At 40.2% G+C, this 19,059-nt stretch overlaps 1 protein-coding gene across 1 annotated transcript; it reads left to right on the top strand.

Moving 5' to 3' along the window:
* Positions 1-2,270: 2,270 nt before the first annotated feature.
* On the top strand, positions 2,271-18,217 carry LOC8040101. The gene is made up of 10 exons (XM_029994483.4): positions 2,271-2,686; positions 3,417-3,463; positions 5,321-5,359; positions 7,396-7,431; positions 9,412-9,508; positions 12,797-12,939; positions 14,192-14,239; positions 15,857-15,892; positions 16,875-17,064; positions 17,945-18,217. Exons 1-10 carry the CDS (start codon positions 2,620-2,622, stop codon positions 17,947-17,949), a joined length of 708 nt encoding a protein of 235 aa, XP_029850343.2. The 5' UTR covers positions 2,271-2,619; the 3' UTR covers positions 17,950-18,217.
* The last annotated feature ends 842 nt before the right edge of the window (positions 18,218-19,059 follow it).

Below are 19,059 nucleotides of genomic sequence, written 5' to 3'. Positions count from 1 at the left end.
GTGCTACTTCGGAACCATTTTTGTGGTACGGGCGGGATAGAAAACTGAACGCACCAGTTAAAGACGCCCCACCAGGTGTACCAGACTCCAACCAACCAAGATTAAGAAAGGCTGTAGGCGTCGACAGACAGTCAGAGTCATGCGTCCTTTCATTGGACGAACAACTAGAAACGTCAGGGCGTCGCTTATTAGGTTCATGCTTCTTGCTTCGGGATTGGGTGTTCGGCGCTCTTATCGGCTAATATGGCGATTTTATTGGCTGAGAGTGATATAAATATTGTTATCACACCCATATCATCGGGACTCCTCATGACCTGCTCATCTTAACCTCTCGGTGGTTAGTGTATATTCGTTTTATATCACGTGTGCTGTATCTTTTCCTGATACGATGCCACCGTGTATTTGCGACTTTTATGTTTTCAATTGTAAGCGTCTAGCTGCAACCGGCGAGCTTCCGGAAAGCTTCCAAGACCTAGGTTCCACATAATAAATATTGAATTATTGGGCAGGCGATAACGGGGAACTTGTTATGATCCAGCTTTGCGAATAATTCGCTAGAACAAATAGGTCAATAGATTTTATTTTTGCAATAATTCAGTACTCGTAGTGTAGCGTCTCCCGCTCTTCAGGATGCTGCCTATGACATTGGTTGCAGCGTGCTCTAGTAATCCCCAATGACTCGCGCTTTATACATGTTCATCATTGATTCAGCGCGGTAAAAACAGAGCCGCATTATTGGCTTTCCACGTCTCGTTCCGATGGCGCGTTACGAAAACTGGAGGAAGCTAGAGTAATCGTATCTACCCTAACCTAATATAATCTAACCTTACCTAGCTAAAATAACCCGAAAAAGCACAGGTTGATAGCGAGTGCAGTATGGTGTTTTCTGTGAAAAGTTAATGAGCGTTTCCGCTATGAAAATGAAGCCAAATAATAAAATGGGTCAAGGACGGGCTTGCACGGGCTTCGGTTTGACCCCCGACTGTGTGGAGTAGCGCAGCGACTAAATAAAACGAAACACAAAATAAAAATACGTGACGACCGTTTCTATGCGCTGTTATCGAAATACTGAACCAGAAACAGCCACCGAGACTAACTTCGACGTTACCGCACTCTGACGAGTATAGGGCCACCGAATTCAGCTCGGGTGCTATACTCAGTTTGATTTTAGTCCGGCGTACAGCTGACACTAGGCTATAATAGAGCAAAATGAAGCGGAGCTAAAAGGGCATCGCCACAAAGCCCGTTTTTTTTTTGTGAGTTTGTGAACACCGGAAAATCCGCTCGCGCAGAAGAAAGCGCAAGATCACGGTGCATTGACTGTTGACGATTGGGTTTAGATCGGTGATAGCATATCCTCAAAGAAGATGAGCGTTGTCGCAATATCCATTGGGCGCCGTTTGATTGGCAGTATCAAGTCGTATCGTCGGCTACAGTCAGACTCTAAGCGAACACGGAGCCTGGTCTGGGCTGGACGGAGACCCGGTCCCATTCATTGAATCTTCGCAATAGTGGTGGGCTTGTGTTTTACCCATAAAGATGGGGAACCGAAAAATACTTGTTCCCCAAGGGAAAAGGTACTTTTCTTTTCGAGAACTATACTTCTCCTTACAAGTAATACTTCACTATACAAGTAAGGCATTTCACCATCAACGCTGCGAGTTGCCCACCGCAGCTCGCAGTGCTGATAGTCACATCTCACCTCGACATTTGTCGAAGCAATAGGCAAGTCACCTTGATACGTGCTCACGTAACTGTTAATTGAATAGACTGTCCAATTTTAGTATTCGAAAACGCGGAATATGTTTGCCTCGTGTCTCGAAACCGTGAGTGACTACAGCGGAAGGGACTTAAAAACAAAAGCGTCAGAGCTGTCACGTAATATAGAAACGTGGAACGCGCTACACAATGAAATAAATTCTTCAAACAAAGTGGTTCGGAAAACACGACACTAACTGTAACGGCAGTCACACGACTAAAACAAACATAACGTCTGTTTAAAACGGATGCCGCTGAGACACGTGAACCCGGCTCGGGGGATCACGGGAACTCTCGAAGACCCTCGTACAGGAAGGAAATCCCATGACGCAGATCCTTTGTTTGATTCGTCATCGTCATTCGAAGACCTCCAATGGTAGGTCGCTAACGCAGTCCTCAAAAACAACACAAGAAGATATAGAAAAATTGACAGCTCTTGTCATATTCTGCCACACATCTCCGACCGCTTTTGTTTTTCACTCCTTTAAAAGACGCCACACTGCCAGTCCGTCTCAGAGAAAAATTCGCTTTGCAAGCGCATAGTCAGTGTTTGTAATCAATACTCTACATATCACGTTTCGCAAGGCTTGCACTCTATACAACCTATCGTACAGGTTCTAAGGTAGAGTACAAAACAGCCCATGGTGCAGACAACTGCAGTGTTCCTCATCTACAAAGAGTATAAAGTTGCCCCTAATATAAGTAGCGAGGAAAGGATTAAGGGATCTGTAACTTGAACTAGATTCCAAACTTTTAACTGTTCCACATATAAAGGTTGGGCGTACGCATTTACGTTATCCAAGTGTAGAGACCACTCTAGCTGTAGCCCTTTAGCACCAGAACCAGAGGATACAACCAGCCATGACTCCTTCAGTCACCTGCATTCTGCTCCTGGGAACAGCATTGTTTTTCCTACCAGCCACACGGGGTAAGTCTCTCAGAACTAGATGCACCTTACAATTGATTGTTACGCGCTGATACCTCAATTAATTTCAAGAATAGCCTCCTGCAAATAATTGAACAACGTAATATGTGGAAACTCGGAAATGACGCCGGTCTCTGTAAACTAGACAACTGTTTTGCTTTGTTTTTGTTTTTAAGTAAAGTACCGCATTTTTATAAATTGTAGCTGACATTTTGCACTATTTAACAGTACAAGCGTTTCGATTAGTCTGGTTGGACTAGACTTTATACTAAGTTCTGCATGAGTCTCAACTTTAAGGCAAGGATTTCGGTAATGCCTTCCCTGAATAGTTTCGAAGGGGCCAAAAATAATTTTCCCAGCCATTTTCTAACGTTCATTGTCAGGAAGGCCCAACGCTATACTTGAGTGATGGTCTTGCACGTACAAAGCCTATTCGTTTACCAATAAAGGTGGCACAGGAATGGTACTGTCTAAGCTACGTCGGCTGCATAGACAGTACACATCGCTATAAAACGTTTAAATATTTCTCTAACCTTACGTAAAAACCAACCCCGAATTCCTTATACATTGTGTATTTAATCATAGCAGCCGCAGGGTTTTACTGCATGATGTTGGTTTATCTATGGAAGTTAAGCGTTGCTTCTAGCCTGAAGGGGGTAACGTTCTGCAATTAATATAACTATGTTTCCATGCCCTACTCTGCGTATGTCATTATATGTTTCTTTGAATGCAGCTCAGTGTATCAACGTCACCTTGCCAAACGTGCTTGGCCTGGGAGAAGTAAGTCCTTTTTGACATCGTATTTAAATGACACGAAATAATGATTAAATGCATTTAGCAGAGGCAGCACTCACAAGAATAGTGATATAGAGCTTCGAACTTAAAAAAAAAACGAATTTTTCCATGATTGTTTGAAAAAGTATAATTTATGCACTATCCAACAGTGAATAATTTTTAACTTTGCCTAGGTAATCTTGAATTCTGTAAAACGATACGGAGTTCCTTTTTTACTCAATTTCCCTTAAGAGACGCCCAATACAGCTTAAGACGTGTTGAATATGATAGAGGCTAAATGCGTACTAATTATGGTTAACAAACATTAAAGCAGCAATTAACACAACGTTTAAACAAGCATCCACAAATTCCCGATATAGCAACAAAATCAAGATCTGCAGGTATATTTAAAAAAAAATGAATAAGGGAATATATTTTCGAGCAAATATGAAATATTGTGTAGAAGTGCTGAGTCATTTTATTGTGTTAAAAATGTACATATATCTTGCTACTTTTGTTTCGTTCTTATGTTTCATTGGTATATATGCTGTGTGTCCCTTGTAAGAGTTGCGCTGCTCTCAAACGTGCATTAGGTACGGGACCTGAGTCAGGTGTCTGAATGCACCTTTGGTCCCTGCAACCTTAAGATAATATATATATTCATTAGCTCTTATGTCAACATACTTTTCTTTGAGGGTGCTGCTTCACCAAAGTTATGATAGCAACAAGGCGTGGGGTTGGGCTAGATGGTTGGTCATGTCGAAGTGTTTTTTTTTCCACTTCGAAAAGTTATGATAGTTCTAGCTTGGATGCTGCTAAAGCACACTAAAAGAAAGAGAAAAGTTCTGGAAGTTAGATTGGCCAAATAATGCCCCTGACGTTCACAGTCCGTTACATTCACTGAAAACTATAGGAGAATCCTTGTCCCTTCCTCGATCAGCTTCGTCGCATGAAAATTCCCTGCCTCTGTGGGGCAAGGAGAGAAAAGCGAGAACGTTTAGAATCAAGACATTGAACGAAGGGCATTCTTAAAATGAACGTTACCTGAATTGTGTTCCTACGGGTTGGAACATCATTTCGGATTGCTAATTTTGGAAAGTGTTATTGACCAAGCACCGACAGAGCCCACCCACCTAAGTACCACAAAAATAATTTCTAGAAATATTAGTTAGTCTTCATATTTTCGCGAATATTTTCGGATCCGTTATGGCGCACCACGCGACACAGTTACCATGAATCATAATAAAATTATGAGGACTGTTTAAATCATGTTGGTAAAAGATTCAACAGATGAAAGAATTCTAATAAAGTCAAATGAAGATGTTAACCCAAATTATTTGTGTAGGTGAAGCAAGCAGAAGGAACAATATTATTTTTAACAAATAAGAACAAGTACAAAAATCACGTGGTTTGTGCCAAAAGCAAAAACAAAAACGTTCCAGTTTGTTTTTGTTTCAATTTTATAAATGCTTTCCTTTCTGAAATTATAACATGTAGGCAGAACAAGACTGGCTTCCGCAAGCCGCACTCCAACAAAAATCTAGGTCAAATTTGTTGTGCTACATTTTTTAAAATTTAATACTTTCTCAATTGTGCATAAGACCTTCGCTGGAACGACATTAAAACAGTACAAAAGAGAGAGAGAAATGAGTTTGAGATTTAAATTATTCTACATGTCGAATAAAGTAACTAGTGCGGCTCTGAATTGAAATATTTATTATTTAAGAATATTTAATATCTTGTGTTTTTGCACCCATTGGAGAGGCAATGTCGTAACATTAAACATCCTTTCACTCAGAGTATTTGAGCTTCCACTTAATAATTCTTTGATGTTTTGGACATAAGCTTTTTGTATTTTTGCAGTGTCTGGGAACTACTTTAAGAGCCTGCCCAGACACATCTGTAAGTATTTTCTTCCTTCTGAGTAGTTAATTACTGCTTTTCTCGAACAGATAGTAAGCGACTTTTTCCGAAAGCCAAGCTATATTCAAATTCACTGCTAAAATTTTGTTAGGTGTTTAAAAACTAATATTACTTCGTTCGGGCATCGATTGCCAAACTGGTTAGCTTGCACCCTTAGGAGAGTCTAAAAACATAACATAATAAAGACGTGATGGAATAGCTCCAATGAAAAATGTTTAACAATTTTTTTTTACATTTTATGAACGTATTAACAATGCAGTTCTGTTCATTTTTTAATGAATCTCAGATGATATCATATCACTCTATAAGTTAATCAACGAAAGAAAGTTTAAGTTAAATATTTATTCGGGCCTTTTTTCTCATTCTAGTGGTATCAGAACAAGAAAAATCCTCAGTTCCCTTATGTTCCACCAGGGTTATCATTCTTTACCAAAGTAACTTTTATTTCAATTTTCGCAAATTGGGATATATTTTACATAGTACGTCCCACAAAATATTTTTTTGTAAACCCTATTTTGCTAGGATTTACGATGTATGCTTTAATAGCAATGCGTTTCTAGTTCAAACCTGCATGCCATTTTGATGACCACGTTAACTTAGTGAAAGTGAGGTAGAAAAGCTTTTCAGAAGAGCTGAACGTTTTATTTGTCCAAGTTTAATGTATTTTTTTCGCTTACTTATTCAAAAGTTTTCGAGCTTTATATATATTAAACTAATGAACTGTGTGGCTAAATATATATGTAAAACAGCCATCGATTTATTAAATAAGGTAAAGCAAATGACGTCAACATAATTTGTATTTACGTGGTCAGTTGGGCGAGTTGGTGCCGTTAGAGGATGTTTAAAGATGCGCCCCAAAAAACAATAAAATAGTGAAAATGTGGATTAAAGGCATCAGAGAAAAATTCCCCAGAGAAAGGGAACAAGGGGGACAAATTAAAAACAGAAATCTCCAAACACAGCTAGGTGACTGGTGTACGACTGAAAAAATCCTCCCGGCCCTGGTATCGATCGAACCAGGGTCCTCTCCATTCCAGTGGAGTGCTCTATCAACTGAGATACTCATTAGTTAGACGCCAGTAGAGCAAACCGCTTTTATCAGCTGCCACCAGTCTCACACCAACAAGGGTTGGTGTGAGACTGGTGACAACTATAAGAAACCAATTAATGCAAAGGTGGAAACGTGCTGGACAAGGATGACGAAAATAATCCCTGGAGAAGGGGAACAAGGAAAACGAAGAGCATTTGTATCTTGTCTACGTGTTTCTTTCCTTCGATCCTCTTTCTTCGTGTGCAACTTTAATCATGTTCTATTATGGGTATTCTTGGGCGTTTTTATTAACTACATTTTAGCTTATTCATTCAAAGGCGCAAATATTTTCTTAGATATGTCATTCATTCGTCTCTTGTGTTCCACAAAAAAAAGGATGTACTTTCACGTGAAAAATGGAGGGAAGAATGAATCCGGCTGAGCCCTTTAAATCGGTCAATAGCTTACGCCACCTAGCCATTTTGTTTTACCATTGGAGCACAGCAGGCGCCCTTTAGTGTCAGTGGTGGCTGCTACGAAATGGAACATCAATATATGCTTGGTAATGCATATAACGTTCAGTCGGCCTTGCAGGAGCCCGAATAAAAATACTACCAGAAGGACCATAGATGTGAAAAGTAGCTAAATAAAAAAAAGCATTGCCGTTGTTGTTTAGAACCCTGTCATCTCATGCCTTGCGTGAAGAGCCCGCCGTTGTCTTCTTGAGATAATCGCATGCCTATGTTTTTAGTGAAAGGGTCATCCGGTTTCTACCGCTTCAGTTGCATCACTCTTTAAATCAGAATCGATTATAAATTAATGAGAAGAGCACTCCACGGAATGAGAGGGTCGTGTGCTTGTTTCTTGTAACTTTCCTTTTTCACATTAATTATATCGAGGTCACTTGTTTGAATTGAAAATCATTTCGATGGCTGTTAGATATGCCAGAGCGACTAGGTAACTCTTTTGAATTTATACCCCACAGGAGGGCCTTCTTCCGGATCTAGTTGTTCTTCTGCGGGTGAGTATACAACATGCACTCCTGAGAATCTTATGTGGCATTCGCTTGGTGAATTTGGAGCTATCCAAGAGCGCTGAATGCTCACGCCTTTAAGGCGGTTGATGCAAAAGCGCGCTTGCAGGCCCAGGATGATATCAACAAAAAGCGCTTGAAAGCTCGATCGAGAGAATTCACTATTACAGGCAATATTGTATCGAAAAGAATCTTACAATTAACGTTTGCGCTTAAATACCCACGTATATAGAAACAATTGAACTAAATCGAAATTGTGAGAAATGAATTGTAATCAAAAACGCTTTCTGGATGCAAACCAATTGCTAAAACAAAATATCCTATGTGTATATTTATTTAAAAGTTCAATCAAGGCCCGAGTTCATCACAGAGGGGAGCGAGTTACATCACTCGAATTCAACAACCCTTAATAAATAATAAGCTATAAATGCAATTTCGGTATGTACATATTAGTGAAATGCTAAAATGCGAACATTGTTAAAGCAATTTTTAAAAGCGAAATTATCAGATATTGATACAACAAACGCTGGATGGTGGTTCCATAACACTGACGTTTGAGGTATGAATGAACTGTTAGAAGTATTATTCTTACACAAAGGTACGCCCATATTGGGTTAATAATCGAGACATGGTGATATGTAATCAGGAGATGTTAATAGCTTGCTACGCAAAATATGGTTGTGGTAGTAGATTTTGGAAACAGGCAGAAACGGGAAAATTCTCTCCGCGATGAAAGGTTAGGTGGGTTCAAATTGGATTTCATGGATGTTACGCTGGCAGTGCGATGATAATTCGTAATTATGAATCAGCCGGATCGATTTTGAATTTCTTCGACTGCAGATGTTAATACTTCAGTACGGGGTCCTAAATCGAAGAGGCATATTCCAGTTTAGTGCAAACAAGTGTTTTGTAAGTAAGTAGTTAAAACGATATGGGGACTGACAAAAAAATGTTCGTTTTAAGAAACCCAGCATGGGATCGACGTTACTTGTTACGTATTGAATGTGAATTTCTCAAGGCAGATTTAAGGAAATCCAAATATTCGTAAGATGTTACATGTTGTAAAGGAGTATGGTTCATAAAATAGCAAGAAGCACCACTGTGAATCAGGAAAAGCTTCATCACTTGTCATTTGTTAGTGTTAAGCTTCTGCTTCTTTACATTTTCGCATTCCTGTTAACACAAGTTCTAGCAATCGTAGAGTGTTTTATCCAGATCACCTTAACTTGTCACCTGTATCACAATTTCAACATTTCCTTAACACGAAGTATTGCGGCATTGATATTTTTTGTACAACTTTGCCCCATATGTTTTACACATGTGCATGATTTTAAAATCGGTTTGATTAAGGTTGTATGTTTTGTAACGGAAATGTAAGTCTTACATTCTGCTTTACCGCAAAGGCAAACCGGCTGTTGGTAAGCACGCAAAATAAATATTGTATTGTATTGTAAGCTGCATTCGCCATGAGTCACACCATACAGATACACGGTCAAGGTCACATTGGAGAAAAGAAACATCAGAATGGTTAGTCACTTCACAATATATAACAAAGTCGCCAGCAAACAAGCTTACTAAAGATGAGACACAGGGGGGCAAGTCGTTTATAGTTATAAGAAAAAGAAGAGTACCAAATATAGAAGCCTGCAGGACCCCGGACGTCACAGAAGCTAGAGGTGAGGATGTGTCAAGTTATCGAATCGGGCTGAAACTTTGGCATCTGGTTGTGACCTCTAGCGCTACCTTTGGGCAGAGAATAGGCATTCAGCGATTCCTAGTTAATTTTTGCGATAAAAAAAACAACTAATTTTTTTGTGACATCCTGTACTTTACCATATAAACATAATGTATATAGCTTCACCAATACACATTAGTTGGCGAGCGTTGTATTAACTCGTCCAGCTCAATGTAATTTCTAGAAGAGTTTGAAGTGATTTAATTACGACTGTTTGTTTTTCTACAATGCAGTGCGTGGTCGGAATCCTGCCTGAGGTCGCCAACCCTGCAAGTGTGCTCTTCAATGTAGTGGGCCTTTTAGAAGCTGTACTTTCAAGACTCGGAATCCGTGAGTCAATGGCGAAAGCTTTTTTATTGGCAATAGCATCTTACAAGCAGGTGTGTGACCGTGTTCAAAGAAACGTTTTAAGCATGCTGCAATCCGGACAGACGACAGTGTCATCACAAAAAAAAAAAAAACATCTGTGAAAACACTCAGCGGCTTATTATTGAGTGACCTCACGCACTTACCTGTCTTTAAAAAATATAAGTTTTTTTGCATCCAAGGTGGCACGCCAGAAAAGCGCCTAACTTGGCTGATAGCTTGGCAATCCTAGGGTCATAACTTGGACACCAAACGTGGTCTTTTCTTCAGAGCTTTAGTTTCTACCAGAGTATTTTTAGTTTGCATATTTATGGGTGTACTCTGGCTTGCTACACGATTGCCAAAGTGCCAGACGTGAGCTAAAGATGCCAGATGACAGCCAAACTAAATGTAGTAAAGCCTTAATTTGGCTCTTCTCTTTTTTTCTTTTCTTTTTTTTTGGGGGGGGGGGGGGGCGGGGGGGGGGGCGATGTAGACCATGGGTCACCATATAAAAACCGAAAAAAAAAACGCCAGATGACAGCCAAAGGATCCCCAGTAAAGCCTGACTTCACTTGTTTGGCAAATTAGGGCAAGACACATTGAGTTTCGCCAATGAAGCTTAAGTGTGACTCTGCCTTGGCTTCTTCGTTCGTCTCAAGGCCCCAAATTCCTGGCGTGACATTAAATTTTGGCTCAAAGGACAGCACTACCTAGGATACTATAAAAAAATTCGTTTGTTTTTCAAAAAATTGGTGTTAACTTTTTAACACTTTTCTAGTTTTTGATTACTAGACAGACCGGCCAAGGTTCGGTACGTCAAACACAAATTTAACTGTTCTCAATAGAGTTCGATACATCTCATGGATGCATAAAATCACGCGCTCGTCACTTGTATAAATTGACATCTAAATGAGAAGTTGGTAGTCTCCTTGGCACTCTCTCCAAGGTGATCTACCGGGTTTCCCAAGTAGCGGCCAGGCCCTTTAAATCGACCTTACAACTCGGTTTCTTAACCTATCGCGCTACGATTTTGTACAGCGTTGCCCACAGATAGTGCATTTTTTTTTGTAAATGTTGCGAAGAGCGAATTTACCTGAGAAAAAAGTAAAGAAAGAAAAAAGCTTAGCTCCTATGGAAACGCAGCGAAGCCACCGGTCTGCAAACAATACGGCGCCATTCCGCACGGGAGACAAGCGATGGCGCAAGTGGTCGCGACGCCAACTGCCGCCAACGAACGAGCATACGGAGACGAGAGCCGGCGTCTTTAGCAAACGATCTTTTCGACTCAAGAGCGGCGCGCGTTCCGCAGAGGGCGACAGTCACAGAAACAAAAACAGGTGCGGTAACAAGGAACTGTAAAGAGGACGGCATAAGTTCCACAAAAAAAAAAGTTAAAATAACCAGACAAATCCTTCTTTTAATCGATTATATGTCCATTCAATGTGTTTTATTATTAAGGATGATAAAATAATACATTGGCTACTCATATGAAAAAAGCTGCTGCCGCTTTTGAGTCGAAAAGATAGTCTGCTAACGAGGCCGGCTCTCGGCGCCGTACCCTCGTTCTCTGGCGGCAATTGGCGTCGCGACCGCTTGCGCCATCTCTTGTCTCCTGTGCGAAACAGCGCGGTAATGTTTGAAGACCGGTGGCTTCGCTATGTTTCGATAGGAGATAAGCCTTTTTCTTTTTTTACTTTTTGCTCCGGTAAGTTCGCTATTTGCAAATTTTACAAATAAAAAAAAAAAAAAAAAGAAAGAAAGAAAGCACCATCTGTGGGCAACGCTGCGCAGTATCGCAGCGCGATAGGTTAAGAAATCGAATTGGGTGGTCGATTTAACAATCCTGGCCGCTACTTGGGATACCCGGTAGATGCATAGCATTTATAGGCGTCTTCAAGCTCCACCTGCGGGCAAAGTAAGCAGGTCTTTGAACAGCACATAGAGGGGCGGGGGGATATTTATATAAAGCCGTCAAACTGCCAAATGACACCCTGAAGTCAAGTGATGGCAAGTGACGTCAAGGTCTCATATAATGTCACGTCATGTGATGTCACGATATCCCGTCCAAGTGCCATGGTGCTAATAATTCCGAGACATGCGGGTCTTATCGAGGATTGTTCTGAATTCTAGGCAGCATATTGATTCACTGTGACTCCTTGGCGAAACCTGGTGCACTGCGTCGACAAAGTGTCAATTGCCACGCGGTTATCACCTTCACAATACGTACAGCGATGAAACAAGTGTATGATCCTCGACATTGATTTGCTATTTTCAAAAGTACACGTTTCTTCTAGCTACTTTTAGGCATTTATGTTATAAAGCATGCATGTTAGATTCGCCTTTACTTATATTCGTTTGAGTCCGGGTAAAACCTTATTCGTCATAATGATGACTGTGGTGATAACAATGATGATGACGTCGATCATATTATTGAACTATTCGGGACGTTCAAGTCATGGTAGGTGTAACTTAATCCCACGCACCTTACATATCCCTGCAGCATTTGGGATAGCTTAAATTATATTCGCTTAAAAATGAGGTAATAAAATGTAAAAAAAAAACAACTCACTCTGCTGCATCTGTACTGTTCTGCTAAGAAGATGCCACTGGTGTTTTTTTTCTTTGTTTTTGTTTTCTTTTCTTCAATAGACATGTCCCGAGTAAGAGTACTCTTGCGATTATTTCATTACATGATCTTACTCTTTTTCGATGACCTACATCTGTAAAATGTGTTACCTCGCAACAAGTCTTTTCGTGTAGAAAATATGCAAAAATATGCGCGCTTCATTTTGAGTGGGTCCTCGAGCATATGATATTATAAAGCTTCCATGAGGTAATTCTGGAACGCAGTGTCGAGTAACAGACGTCAGTGCTCTTGTTTTTACCAACAACCAGAATGAAGAAATAAACTACGTAGCATCTTAGTGTAATGACAAGAAAATCTGCCAGAAACATCAGCACGAAATGGCAGGCCACGTGCCTGCAGAAAGCCTCGTTCATATTATTCAGTTTGTATTTGCTGTAAATGATGCATTCAATACCGCGTTAGTTTTTTTGCCTGTCTTTGTTTTGTTGTAAACCGTTTTTTTTTTTTTCAAAGGACAGCTGCCATTGGTAAATGTATTATTGCATGAGCTCGGACGGGTAAAAGTCTCTGCGGTTGTATTTTTTTTAAAAGCATGAGAATTATGAGCAATATGTTTTCATGCGTGAAATGTTGTTCTCTACAAGGGACTGGAATTACCGCACTGCTCTCTCATTCTTCTACAGCCGCCGACATCGCTGGAATCTCTAATCTTATCTGCCGGCCCTTTGGGTTTCGTCTGCTCCCCTGCGATGTATTCAGTCCGGGAAACCTGGTCTGCAGCGCCCCAATTCAGCTCAGCCTTCCCAGCGTGTTCAACATTGGACATGTGAGCGAGGCACAGAAATAATATCGTAGACTTAACCACACATGATTGCCATAATTACGAAAACGATTAATAATAAATTTGATGAATTTTCCCCTCAGCTTGAAAGTAAATTCAAGCAGTCTCACTCACTGAGCAGCATTTTCTGACCAATTGAGATGTGAAGGCTCCAGGGAAAAGTTCTTGTTTACCCTAGATATCACCGAGGTAATGGTTCAGTGTGATTAAAAGTACCCTGTAGCTGCATTCTAAATTCAAAATGTTATGAACTAAGCCCCTTATAGAAATAAATCCAATAATTGCCTCTAAAATCTTCATTTATGCGGTTCAAAAATACAGAAACTCTTAAAAACACGTACAAAAATGCTAGAACAATGCTGTATAAAAAGTACCTAAAATAAATCATGTTTTCTTTCTTCGCGAAATATTTATAAACATATTTGTTTTTCAACATTCCCCGTAACATTAACATATTCACTATTATCATTATCGTGTAATATCATTCATAGCTCATCATTACTGCATTTAAAGTATTCGCATCATTATGTATTTATTTCTAATAGCACGGAGGATGAGTCAAGTATAATGGTAAATGGTAATTGTGCGAATGGCCTAAACAGCAATATAAACTTTATAATAAACAACCAGTAAAACATACGTTTTTTATCTACGGTTGTTTTGTTATGTTAATCCCCATTTGTTACTAACTAGATATTCAGTTCTTTCGCGGACTGTTCGTCATTAGTATTCTTATTTTCAGCCCCGCTTTAGGAAAAATAGATTAATTTTAAAGATGAAAGATTAACATTTCAAATAAAATTTGCTTGAATACTTTTGTTTACGAACTGCAAGCAGAAAGAGCTGTGTACATGTCCATGCTTTTACTCTAGACTATCCGCAGGACTGACTGAGATCGCAAAATGAAGTGCGCTAAAACAGAGGTTGTTAGACAAGTCATGGAGAGTTATGACAAGTTATGGAGAAATATCACTGTTACCCCCGTATTTAAATAGCGTAAAGTATTTCGATGTGTGTTACTTTAAGAAAGTTTATATTAAAAACAGAGTTCACTCTTGAAATTGTACATTTTATTACAACCCTGCCAAATGTGCCTGCGAACGAGTTTATAAATTTACGCAAAACTTATAGCAAGATAAACGTAATAATAGTTGATTGACTTGACACAATTTTAGATTCATGCACGAGTACCTGAGAGCTGCAAATAATTTCTTAATTTATGCATTTGTTTTTGCAGTGTCTAAACAGGACTCTTCTGTTTTGCGAAAATGGACAAACAATCTCGGTAAGACTACTGTTCCTCAAGGGTGTATCTCGAAACATCCTATTCGCATTTCGCGCTTTCTCATTTTCCCAATTCTTATTCGAACCTTCTCGTTTTAACCTTCTGGTGACATCGAACCCGGGTTTTTCGCATTCGGGCATATTCGCAGTTAGTCCCTTTGGAATTTCGTCCCATTCGCACTACGACCAAATGGGACGTCTGTCCACCCTGCATTGGCTCTGACAACTCGTAATGTGCCCCGCAGTCCACTTAAAAATTTTTTTTTTGAAATAGAAGGCGCATTACTTATTTTTTTATATGTCAGGTCTGTTTACTCTATAAATATAGTAGTGAAACTTAACATTCCTCGGACCAGAAATATCGCACCGCGTTCCAAGAGGTGGCATGTGCCTCTGGAACACCTTTCACTGGATACATTTTGTTTCGGTGCTGTTTGGTGCATCCATTGGACTGATAAAAAGCGTCGAAAAATAAGGCGAGGTTGTGTTGTACTAAGCATATCTCACAGGTTATGGAAAGGGTCGGAGTTTGAATTTTGGTTCTGCAAAATGTTGATTTGTGGTAACTGTCTAGTTAAATTCTAAATTCATCGGTACTGTTTATTTGTCTGCATATTTGAAGTATACATTTTAGACGTACTTCTATACTTTAAGCCGTAACTAAGTAATGGCGTTGTGACGTTTTCGCAAATATTTTTCTTAATTTTGAGGAGAGTAAGAAGAAAGTCTGTATTTCTGCTTCTGTGAAACGTGTTCAACACAAAGCTTGTTTTCATTCTGAAGATTGGCGTGCTGCCGTGACAATTTAGAAGTGGTGGTTTGGAAACGCCTCATCTGCAGTCAGGTGTCTTTATTTGTTTTCTCAATTTATTATCTAATGCATTATGGCAACCGCCAACTATTTTACCAAATAACCAGAAAACATAACTTAAAAAAAAACGCATACATGTCTGCGTCAAAGTAACACCATATCTCACTGTTCGTCCATTTTCAGAGCGCAGCTCTAAGGCGCCCGTTTCCTGGTTTCACGGCGTCAGTGTCGACGTCAACGTAACCGCTCTAAATTTAGCGGGAAAGTTGACATCACGTGACCTCAACACTTATTCAGTTTCTCCGCTAGATTTAGCAGAAAAATTGCGTTCTTTCGCTAGATTTAGCGGGAAAATGGACGTCACGTGACCTCAACACCAATGCAATTCCCCGATTCCCCGCTAAATTTAGCGGGGAATTGAATTGGTGTTGAGGTTACCGAAGCTCATTTTCCCGCCAAATCTAGCGGAGAAACTGTATTTGTTCATAGGTGACGTGGCAACAAGTTATGTGACGTCATTTCCCTTGCTAAACTTAGCGGGGAAACTGAATTGGTGTTGAGGTCCCGTGGCGTCAATTTCTCAGCTGCATTTAGCGGGGAAACTGTGGGAGGAGGAGGATGAAAGGGAGCGCAAGAGAAGGAGGGGGTACGGAGGAGAAGGGAGAAAGGAGGAGAAGGGAAGAGGAGGAGGAGGGGAGAAGGAAAGCATACCCTTGCCTCCATATTCTCCCCTCCTCCTCTTCAAGAGCTGCGCTCTAATTTCGCGTTACAGAGATTTGTAAACGTCTTTCATTTTTCGCCTTACAGGATCCCATCTTGACAGAATTGGTCCAGGCGGTCGGGGTAAGTGTAAAATATATCCATTGATAGTGATTATTCATGGTAATTAACATTTGAAAGACAGCATGTCAGCGATTCTGAGAGTTCTTAAGCTTATATTAATATAAAGTAAATTTAAAACAATTAAGAGACGTATACTGTGAGGCGTGGCTCGAGAGCAGAACCGGACATATTTTGTGTGTTTTTGTGATTCTGTGTGCCTCCTGAAAATAAGGCACCATCAGGAATACTCGCATTTTCCGATCAAACTTCCAAGCACGCAAAACAACAAAAACAAAGAAGTCAGAAGCCTTATCTTCAAACTCCAGGCACCCAGCCTCAACAACGCTCTCAAATTTTGTAAAGAGCTGCCGTGGTTTCTGAGCGTAGATACGCTATTTACTCCTAACTGTTCCAGTCAAAAATTTCAGGTAGCCTTGCCATGGCTGCATTCGTGATGCAGCTACCTACGCCTTGCAACTGAGTTGTTATTTATAAGGATACAAAACCTATAACATATTTTCTTCGCAAAGATGTCTATTTGACGAGAGATCCCTCTAGATTCACGTCAGCCTCAGTCATAGCATTAAAAGATAGCCAATCTAGTTTCTTGTCTACTTTTACATAGAGCCCATCGAAGCCTCCGCGTTCCTCCGTACGAATGGGGCGTACAAGAAGTTAAAAAAAATAACTAGTCTTCTTCAAGCTACACTGCCCTCACAGCAGTTATTTTAGCCGATATAGATATAAAGTTAAGGTAACCTCCAAATATCGCTAAAGCACAGTTTGAAGACCCGCGCTATTGATGTGAGACGAATTCCTAGTCTAGCAAGAACGAGAGCTTCACGATTCCTGAGCTTTCTGTCTAACCAAAACGGCACCTTAAGGTTTTGTTGCCATTTAATTATGCTTGCGACCTTGGAGGTCCCGCTAATAAAGTTTACAGCAGATTTGGCCTTTTTTTGCGCTAAATAATTCTTCTATCTTCCGCGAATCTTTTTTTCAGTGCATCTTGGGGGCGGCTCCGGGCGCGATGGGGCTTGGTCTGGCGCGTGGCCTGGTCTGCCCTCTCCTAGACATCGTTAACTCGGCTGTGACAGAGCTCGGCAACGCACTTCCCTTCGGGTTTCTCTTCCGAGCCGTTACGAGGATCACACGTGGGCTCACCGACAACATCCTGGGTTCAGTCGTCTCGTGTAAGATTCTCCTTTGGCGTCACTCTTGACTCTTATTCATTTATGTACCAATTTCAAAACTAAGGACACATTGAAGAATCTAAGCTCTTCGAATATTTCAGTGTTTTTTTCTCTTCATAATTTCTTCTGTTACTGGGTCGTAGTTTTAGTTTCTTCAAAGTAATGATGAACTCCACGTAGCAAGGCTACAGGCTCTGCGCCGTTTTGAAATCGCTGGATACAAATAAAAGTAGGGCCTCCTACACGTTATAGGGCGGAATCTTTTTCGCCAACATGTAATTTTCAACCTGACCTTCAGGAAGTGGGAATATTTTCTTAAACGTTTGTCACATTTGACATCAGAAAGCACAATTATTTCCTTCAAAGTTCTTTGCTTGCTAATTACACAGGACTTCGAGTTTACAAAATAAGGAAGAACACTAGAATCACGTTGTACATAATTTTGAGGTTTGCCTTCAAAGATTTATGACTTAGATATCGAATAACATTTATAAGTTATTTACGCATTAAGTACTAAGGAAGGTGATGCTGTGGTCTTACACGAACACATTCTTGCAAACCCAAAGGTTCTGAGCTATTGTACAGTTGATTCCGTATAAATAGGAATCAAATATTGAACATCTTAAAAACGTGATCAAAATTTTGCCAACCATGAAACTTCTTTTGAACGCATACAACAGCAGAACTTTGCAGAATTTCAATTTTTGAATGTTGTAATATTTCAACAACATATGCAGTTGTGCTTTCCTTTTTAATATTTTCATTGGAACTAAAGCATCCGATACCTGAACTCCATTAGATACTTGGGGTTAGAGATTCATAGATCAACTTCAGACATGTGATTGAACTAACATTAAAATTCTGGGTTGAATTTTCGCAGGCTAACAGCTTCAGAGCGTTCCTGTATACCGTTTCCGTCCGGAAAAAGAGGAACCTCCTTGGTACAAGGATACGGTTGGATCGCTTCAGTCAGGCGGCAAGTTGCTCCACCTAGCCGCTGTCGCTCGGACTGTGCTAAATGCTGAAAGCGGCGACCAAGCAGAATGCAAGCTATCTCTTGGGAACTCACCGAGGACTTGCTTTGATCAGGAGTCACTTTTTGTTTCAGAAATCTTCCAAAGAAGCAAATAAAATAACCAGTTACGTAGTTTAACATGGTTTGTTATTCTCCTTTATTCCATATTTGTCTGGCTCTTGCTTCGCTAGTTCGCGATGAAGATCGTGCAGATCTATGGCATTTATCAAGTTACTAGTAATTTATTTTAAACCCATTTAAGCTATCTGAAACTTCACTCGGCCTATGTGCAGGTAACAATCACACTAATTCTTTGGTTAAACGAGGTTGCTTTACCCTAAATAATAGAAAACTCCTGAAAGAATTTCCATATTGCCACAAACACAAGAGGATAAGAAAATGCCACACTGAAAAAATATGATTAAGCAGGCAAACTTGTGCCTTTAAGTAAGACAGAATGAACTGTGTAGGTTAATTGTTTGAATGACGTCAAGGGAGGGTCCACCAGCTGGTCGGTGATCACCGTCTCACGAAGCGGTGAGGCTATATAAGCAAGAATAAGCGTGTGTGCGCACAAACTACTTCCATGCGCTATCGTCATCTGCGTTGTCTGCCAGGGTCTTTTATTTAAGGCCCATTGCATCTGCTTATTATCTTTCGGTAGAGCTTTCCACCGTAGGGGCTGTGTTCACTCGGCAGAAGTGCCTACCAGGCTACACAAAAGGTAATCCAATATGATAGGTATTAAAATGCGCCGTTTACACATGAGCTACCTTCTCTTGTGTAAAACCTAATTGAACCATGACCCTGATTGAACTTACCAGACGACACTTTTGTGTCCATTCTAGGTTACTTATAACCCATAGAATTGTACACAAAAATCAATTTTTACATTCCACTCAAACAGCACACGCTAAAAAATTAAGAAACCGTCCGTGTGTTTATTTTAGTTTTATTATTATTTTACTTTATTGTTGTGT

Source organism: Ixodes scapularis, unplaced genomic scaffold (genome assembly GCF_016920785.2).
Source record: "Ixodes scapularis isolate PalLabHiFi unplaced genomic scaffold, ASM1692078v2 PGA_scaffold6__148_contigs__length_123643588, whole genome shotgun sequence".
Classification (NCBI taxonomy): Eukaryota; Metazoa; Arthropoda; class Arachnida; order Ixodida; family Ixodidae; genus Ixodes; species Ixodes scapularis.
This window is presented reverse-complemented; position numbering and strand designations above follow the sequence as displayed.